The sequence below is a fragment of the Triticum aestivum genome, chromosome 5B (assembly GCF_018294505.1).
Source record: "Triticum aestivum cultivar Chinese Spring chromosome 5B, IWGSC CS RefSeq v2.1, whole genome shotgun sequence".
NCBI classification, from domain to species: domain Eukaryota; kingdom Viridiplantae; phylum Streptophyta; class Magnoliopsida; order Poales; family Poaceae; genus Triticum; species Triticum aestivum.
The window spans coordinates 133,896,736-133,904,554 of NC_057807.1; the positions used below are offsets into that span (position 1 = coordinate 133,896,736).

Genomic DNA, 7,819 nt, shown 5'->3' on the forward strand with positions numbered 1-7,819 from the left:
TGTTCAAATGTTTCTTCAATATGATCACCACAAAGCAGGCAGTCTAGATTACTCCCAATGTTATAGTGTCTCATTTTGAGCATGCTTCTGGTGTTGAGGCGGTCAGCCAATAAAAACCAGTCAAAGACTTTAATCTTATGAACACTTTTGGATTTCCACAGCCATTTGAATGCATCATGGGCGACAATCTCCCTAAAATAGAAATTGTAGTACGCTGTTGTTTTAAAATTTGTTGCACCCCAGATACATGCCCATACGTCATGTGTTCGAGAGAGTTCAGTGTTGAGCACCTCTCTTTGAATCTGTTTCACTTCCTCATGTGCCTGAGTTGATAGGGAGAGATGAAAGACCGCATGCAGCGTGGTGGCTGTGAGTAGGGCTGGAAAAAAAGCTCGAAGCTCGCGAGCTAAATGAGTAGCTCGTGACTCGGCTCGAATCGACTCGAACTCGAAAAATAACGAGTCGAGCCGAGCTTTAGTTTAAGATCGTTTATAGACCAAGTTAAACGAGTCAATCTCACGAGTACTCATGTAACTCGTTAGGTTCGGTACAAAAGATCAGCCACTCCCAATACAAAAAAGATCAGTCACTCAGCATCATATGTCTCAGGCGCACAACACAAGGCCTAGCCGCTGAAGGCTCAATCGCCTAGGAGACTCATGCGTTACAAGGAAATTACTATTATTTAGTGATATATATGTTTAATATATACATAATCATTTTATAATATATGAGGGTTTTATGTTCATATCTTTAACGAGCTTAACAAGCTAAACGAGTCAGCTCACGAGTTATACGAGTCGAGCCAATCTTGTATCTTCAATGGTGGTGTATGAAACGAGCTCTAGCGAGTCGAGCCGAGCTAGCTCGTTAACGAAACGAGCTCTAGCGAGTCGAGCCGAGCTAACTCGACTCGGTTCGAATTCCAGCCCTAGTTGTGAGGAAGTCATTGACTGATGCATCTTCAATGGTGGTGTATGAGTATGCACGTGGGAACTTCTCGGTATATATATTTTGGTTTTAGTTATCTTTCCAAAAGAGAGCCGAGGAGCCACTGCCTATCTGAATTTTGGTCACACCATGGTAGATTGGCATGAGGTGAATCAGGTCTCTTATATTAAGTTACAAAGAGAGTATAAGCTAGAGAGCCGAGATATGGGGATGAAATTACTATTTTGACACGGTCATGTCATAGTGTCAAAAAAATGTCTTAGACTACCCATAATGGGAGTAACTTCATGAATAACATAAGGTTCAACTCAGCACATTTGCTTATGTGGCAATGATGATTTAATGAGGAAAGAGATGATTTGAGTAACATAGTTAGCTACTCATACTACGGGTGGGAGCGTCTGTCTTACTATGGTCGCTTTGGCTATATAGAAATGATTGTGTTTTTAATGGCAAAAAATATTCTTCTATGTACTCCCTCCGTTCTTTAAAGAGTGTACTTCCAACTTTGTTAGAAAGTCAAACTTTTTTATATTTGACCGTGTTTATATAATAATACATCAACATTTATGCCATCAAATTAGTAGAATTAGATTCGTGATAAAATATACTTTCATCATATACCTATTTGATTTCACAAACATTGATATATTTTTGCACAAACTCGGTCAAACTTTGAAATACTTTAACCCTCCAACAAAGTTGGAAGTACACTCTTTAAAGGACGGAGGGAGTAGGTTATTTACAGTTGTACGCATTGGCTTCGTATGTGGTCTATTATGCACCGAACGGAGTACCAACCGCTGTTCAAGGCGGTGTGTATGCGGTTGGAGCGGGTGGCCAGTGAGGTTTTTAACCAACATGGGTGGAAGCAGAATCTCCGAATCGGGCCACCTACTCCATCGACATAGGCATAGTTTCGGTCTCATATGGTTTTATTGTTGCCACTTTATCATTTTTACTCTTTGCTAGACTGTTCGTGTGATGGATGTGTACATTTTAGCTATGCAGAGGCAGGGTGTCACTCTTTATGCTATGTATCCGCTCGATGCTACATTTTAAGTTAATAAAAGCGCCTTTTATCAAAAAAAACATATCAAAATAAGATAAGTCTACAAACTAATAAATGAAGTGTTGCATGACACCATACATATGTTACTTCCCACTATTGAGATAGTAACATAAACTAGTAACATATGCATGTTGCCACCATGAGCAGTCTTATAATGAAATTGTTATTTTTGAGGAAATTAATGATTTGAGAGATGGGTAGAGGTTTAATTATCCATGCCACAGATTTTTAGACAAAGATGCCCTCCTACTTATATTAATTAAGATATACAAAGAAGAAAGGAAGAAATGTACAAACCCCATGACAAAGGTGCCTACGTGTCTGATACTACTAGCAAACAGCAAGTGAATAAAGTGTATATGTACGGGACATTCCTGTATATAGCCTAATGAACATGTGGAAATTCAGGTCAGAAGTTCTCCTTGTGGAAGACGAACTTGGTGGTGGTCCGGTGCGAGAAGTCGTGCGACAGCCGCCTGAGCTCCGGCGTGAGCTTCTGGTCGCCGCAGTAGAAGACCCCGACGCGCTGCCCCTGGTGGTCGCAGGCGACGCGCTTGAAGACGTCTCGCCAGCAGGGCCTGGCGAAGTGGGTGCGGACGCGGGTCCCGGACACCACGTCCACGCCGCTCTTGGCGTGGTGGAGCGCCTGCAGCATCACCACCATGGCCGACCGCGCGTCGCCTTCCTCGTACACGCTGGTGCAGTGGTTGTGCAGCTCCACCACGGACTCCTCGCCGGCGGCGTCGCGCTCCGCCACCTCGTTCATCACGCCGCGGAACCACTCGAAGGAGCCTTCCTCCCGCGTGCACCAGTAGAAGTAGACCCGCTTCGTCATGAACCCCTCCTCGCCCTCCTGCCCCTGCCCCTGCCCCTGCCGGTGGACGTTGTTGAGCACGTCCTTGACGATGCTGATGAGCGGCGTGGCGCCGATGCCGAGGCCGATGAGGAGGAGCACGTCGTACTTGCGGTAGTCCTGCGCCGGCGCGCCGTAGGGCCCGTCGATCAGCAGCCGCGGGAACCTGCACACGCCAGCATCAAGGAACAATCAGACAAGTTCAGAACCACCACCATGGACGCCGACGGTCCTTGCTGCTCCTACTCCTACTTACTTGGCGTTGGCGTTGTGCTCCACCATGGACGTGAAGTCGGCTCTCAGGAGGCCGCTCTGCCCTGCCGACGGTGGCCTGCATATCTGCGACCACAACAACCATTGTTAGCAGCGAATCCTTCTCCTTCCTGCAAGGGAAACGCGTCGGCTCGATTCCTCTGCCAGTGCTGTGCTTACCTGGGAGAAAATGGCCCTGAATCTGCTCGTCCAGTCGCCCCGGCACCGGATGTGCATGCTGAGGTAGTCGTCGCCGGGAGCCGAGGTGATGGTGAAGGGGTGCCTGCATTGCAACAGCAGCTTGTCAGCTCAGGTGCACGGCTGCTACATTCGTAGCGACGCGGAGACGATGGAAGCCATGGGCGCTCACCACTCGAACGGCGAGACCTCGCCGCAGTTGACGTAGATGTACTGGCCGCTCCTGTACCTGAAGCCGTGGGGCTTACTCATGTGGATGGCTATCACATTCCCAGGATACACCGCCACCTTCTCGATCCTCACGGTGGTGAGTCCGTGCGACCTCAGCGCCCGAAGAAGCCGCTCGCCGGCGTACAGCAACACGGGGACGGCAAGGTACATCCATGTCTGAAGTTTCAAAAAGAGTTACCACCAAACATAGTCCGCATCTGAGATTGCAAAGGAAGCGTACGGAGACCGTAGCTCACCGTCTGCTTGTACCATGTCCGGTTGATGTAGAGGCAGACGCCGTGGACGACCAGGGCGACGTAGACGACGACGAAGAGGTGGTGGGAATACCAGAACATGTTGAACCCGCTGAGCCTCTTGAGCGGGTTCCCCCCGCCGAGCTTGCTCCGGCGGAACCGCGGGTGCGCCAGCGTGTATGCGACGGCCATGAGCACCACCATGATGACGCCGGTGACGCCCTCCACGCCCCGCACGAACCACCAGTAGTCCGGGACCCTCGCCTGCCTGAAGTAGCGCTTCATCGGCTCGTACGCCTCGTCGCTGGCGCGGAGCAGGCGCGGGAAGTCGCACGTGAGGTGGGTCACCCCGTGCAGCGCCACGCCGACGGCCACGCCCCCGGCCACCACCTTGTGGAAGTTGATGTTGTCGTTGAAGGGCACGGCGGCGCCCAGCCTGGTCCGGGAGCGGAGCCAGGTGATGGTGTTGCGGCACACGGGGAGGAGGATGAGGGCCATGTTGAACTTGGTGGTCTCGGCGCCGCCCTTGGCCACGCACACGCAGTAGCCCATCACGTCGAACGTCGGGTGGCGGCGGTACGCGTAGAACTTCCAGGCGAAGAGGCCGGCGTTGATGGACAGCCACAGCGCCATCACCCACACGCGCTTCCAGTTGTCCTCCAGGAAGTAGCGCGCCGCCGTCAAGCCCCGCCGGAGCGGGTTCGCGTCCGGCGCCGGCACCAGCCTCTGGCTGATCAGCTGGCTGATGTTGGAGCTGTGCGCCACCAGGCTCGTCGGCGCCTGCGAAGGGGGCAGCAGCAGCAGGGACTCCAGTGTCGCAAGCTGTAGAATTTTCATATATTTTTCCAAGACGAAAATGGAGTTGTCAGTATCACTGTCAGTGAAGAGTGAACTGCCAACAATTTGACAACCAATTCCACGGAAAAGAGACGAAGGGTGAGAGAGGATGGACCTCGATGTAGCCGAGCTGGTCCGGGTCAAGCTCCTCCATGATCAATGCCGTGTACTCGTCGACGCGCTCCAGGATCTTGGTGAGCTTGTTCGCGGAGGCCGTCAGAGTGAGGACCTGACAAGGCAACAGAAATTCAGAAGCATTCCAGATGCCTTGCGTCGAACAGAGAACCATTCGGATCTTTGCATGATTTTTGCTGTTGTTTAAATTTTTGCTTTTCACTCACCTCTTTGAGCTCCTCTTCAGTGATCCGACCATCTGCATTCTTGTCAACCCTGCAACAAGTTTAGTACAATTGTCACTTTTTTTACATCAAACTTAATTTCGAAATGTCAAATTTGGTCCACATTTCAGTTTACAGACAAAGTTGAACTTTGAGATAGGATTTTATTGGAGACGTACATGTCGAAGAAAGTCTGGAGCTTGGCATCAAAGCCTGGATCTGATAGCTGCTCCCAGAACTCACGGAGCTCATCCTTGGTCAGCACCTGAGCAACGATCCCCCTTCGCCGTGCAAGCGCGTCGAACATCTGCGCCGCGAACTCCTCCGACCCAACCATTCCTAGAACACAAATTTGGGAAGATCATTTCAGAATCGGTGCTGTTGCACACTGACCGAAAATTCAGACATTCTTTTTCCTTATAATAGTGAAGCTGACGCTTCAGAGAAATGGATGAGTGAGCGGGCTTACCAATGCACTGGCCGAAGCGTGAGCGGAGGAGCAGGCCGTCGACGGCGAGGCGGTCGAACCGCTTCTCCGCCTCGGGCCAGCTGCCCCGCGTGACGACGCTCTGGTTGAGGAAGTGGAGGCCCCTGAGCGCGCGCGCGGCGCCGGTCATGCTCCGGTCCAGCCGGCGCTGGCTCGCCGGCGCGTTGTCGCCGCCCCGCTTCGCCGACGCGATGCGCCTCAGCTCGGCCTTGAGCCTCGAGGACAGGCCGCCGCTCCGGGGCAGCAGCGCCGCGTCGGGCGTCTCGCCGGCGGCCCTGACGCCCTGGACGGCCACCGCGTCGTCGGCCCCGACGTCGAGCGTGACCTCCACGTACTCGTTCTCCTCCTTGAACCGCGTGCTCCGCCGGCTCCCGCTCTTGCCGTCCGCGCCCTTGTGCTCCTCCGGCGGTGGCCCGGCATTGGCATTGCCGTTCCCGGGCTGCCTCTCCATGCCCGTCAGCCGCGGTCGTCAAGCAAACTAGCGAGCGATGCGATGCGACGTGGAGAAACAGCTGCGCTGATTGTCTGAAGAATGGAAGCGGAGGTCGATCTATGGCGAGTGGTTTTGGTAGCCAGGAAAGCAAGAATGCGCGGGACATATATAGAGAGAGATGCAAACAGGAGTGGAAGTGGTTAAGCAGTTCTAGTAGATTTGGTGAGGACACGGCTGTAGCAGCATTTTGAAGGTTTTTGTGTCCGTTTGCTAGTGTTTTTTAAGGTTTGGTGAGAGAAGATTCAAGAGGAGAGGAGGGAATGGGGCATGATGGAAGGTGGTGGAATGGAATACAGTGGGCGCCCGCCCCTGTCTCTCAACTCAACTCTGATGGCTTTGCGCAGTCCGGCAATCCAGCTTCCAGCCCCTGGTTAGGGAGGGGTGGCCTTCAAAACCAGTGAAGACATCCAATCGTCATTTAACAATGCCGTTCAGGATATGTGCATGTGAGGCTATGGCCTGTTCTCAGAATGTGGTCTTCCAGTCCGGTTCCCTTGCGTATAAAAAAAGGAAAAAAAATTTGGAGTGCTTAGATTCTCGCTACATGTACTGTGTCTGAATGTTTGGAAACAGCTGTTCCCTCCCGTTGAAGAAATACTCTTAGGGCCTCTTTGATTCGCAGGATTTTCAAAACACAATAATAGGAAAAATGCAGGAACAGATTGACATGTCCTATAGTACCCTATAGGATTTGGGAGGATGTTTGATAGCGCATGAAAAACAAAGGAATCTTACAAAGAGGTATGAGTGGATGGAAGGTTTCCTTCAAAATGTAGTATAAATGGATCCTATGAAAAAATTCCTACTGATTCCAATCCTACAAATCAAACAACCATGATAGGAAAAATTCCTAAGGGTCTAAATCCTTCAAAAATTCTATGAAATTCCTTTGAATCTAACGAGCCCTTCTAACGTGGTAGCTTTGCGCTGGGCAAGAAGGTGAAGGGAAAAAAAGGGAAAACCATGGTCAAAGCACGTAGAGCATCATACAAGTCCAAGTGACGAGGGTTGTTGAGCGTGCAAGCTTGGAATTTGAGCACAGCTGGATGGGCTGGGCATAAGCACCCACCCCCGCGTCCTACAGCACAGCACGTCACCCACGGGACAAGGAAACAACGGAACTATGAGAGAGAAAACCACCGGCGGCCGCCGCCAAGGGATTACGGAGTGGAGACTCTCTTCTTCTTCTTTTTATAATGTCTGGTCACCTTCTTTACCGTTATTTTAGACCTACGTTCTCGGCCTCGCCCAGGCGACACCGGGGTGTGTGGTTCACTGTAGCAAGGAAGGGCAAGAATCGACATACTACACACCCTTCACTGTAGTACATAAGCGCAAAATTTTGAAAGCCAGAAAGATTGTAGGGCAAGATTTAGGGGAAAAAAAACTAATGATCTACCTGCGCAGCAAATGCTAACTTGTCTTCTTCGACTTTTAGTCTATTTCAAAAGTCTATTTCAGTACACAAGTACTAACTTTAGCACAAAGTTGTATTAAGGTTGAGACACTTATTTTGGAACGGAGGGAGTATGTACTAACATCTCTGCACTTAACACCATCTACCGAGACTTCTAATGTTTCCAGTCAATCCATGCTCTCCCACATACCAAAACCAAAGTAGATGAGCTGCGCATTGATAATTAGCTTACTTTAGTCATATATGCATCTTTGTCGATTCAAAGCACAAAAACATTTGGACAACTCTTGGTAGCATCTAGTGTGCCTCTTCATTACCACAACAAGGCCATACTCTCCAAGAACAACAAAAAGAACAAGAATGTGCTATGAATTAACCTAACTCAGTGTACATAATTTTGCGCCAATTTGCAGTGTACTCACGAAAATGTACAGCATATATGTCCCAAGAAGCAAAA

General features: G+C 50.3%; 2 protein-coding genes across 2 annotated transcripts in view; both read right to left on the reverse strand.

The window, feature by feature from the left end:
- Nucleotides 1-2,248: 2,248 nt before the first annotated feature.
- On the reverse strand, nt 2,249-6,881 carry LOC123110808 (respiratory burst oxidase homolog protein B). The gene is made up of 9 exons (XM_044531420.1): nt 5,435-6,881; nt 5,145-5,304; nt 4,969-5,017; nt 4,743-4,856; nt 3,794-4,612; nt 3,499-3,713; nt 3,309-3,411; nt 3,133-3,215; nt 2,249-3,042 (listed from the first exon to the last, which is right to left on the reverse strand). Exons 1-9 carry the CDS (start codon nt 5,901-5,903, stop codon nt 2,433-2,435), a joined length of 2,622 nt encoding a protein of 873 aa, XP_044387355.1. The 5' UTR covers nt 5,904-6,881; the 3' UTR covers nt 2,249-2,432.
- Nucleotides 6,882-7,578: 697 nt separating this feature from the next.
- The window catches only part of LOC123110809 (GPI ethanolamine phosphate transferase 3), a gene marked incomplete in the record, with an annotated part of 6,263 nt that continues 6,022 nt past the window's right edge, over nt 7,579-7,819 (reverse strand). Inside the window, 1 exon segment of the mRNA XM_044531421.1 lies at nt 7,579-7,819.

Bases quoted from the DNA above. Each gene is read 5' to 3' on its own strand.
- LOC123110808 (XM_044531420.1), bottom strand. From the start codon at position 5,903: ATGGAGAGGCAGCCCGGGAACGGCAATGCCAATGCCGGGCCACCGCCG. The intron at 4,857-4,968 runs GTGAGTGAAAAG...TTGCCTTGTCAG, and splicing joins CTGAAGAGGAGCTCAAAGAG to GTCCTCACTCTGACGGCCTC. The intron at 3,412-3,498 runs GTGAGCGCCCAT...GTTGCAATGCAG, and splicing joins GAGGTCTCGCCGTTCGAGTG to GCACCCCTTCACCATCACCT.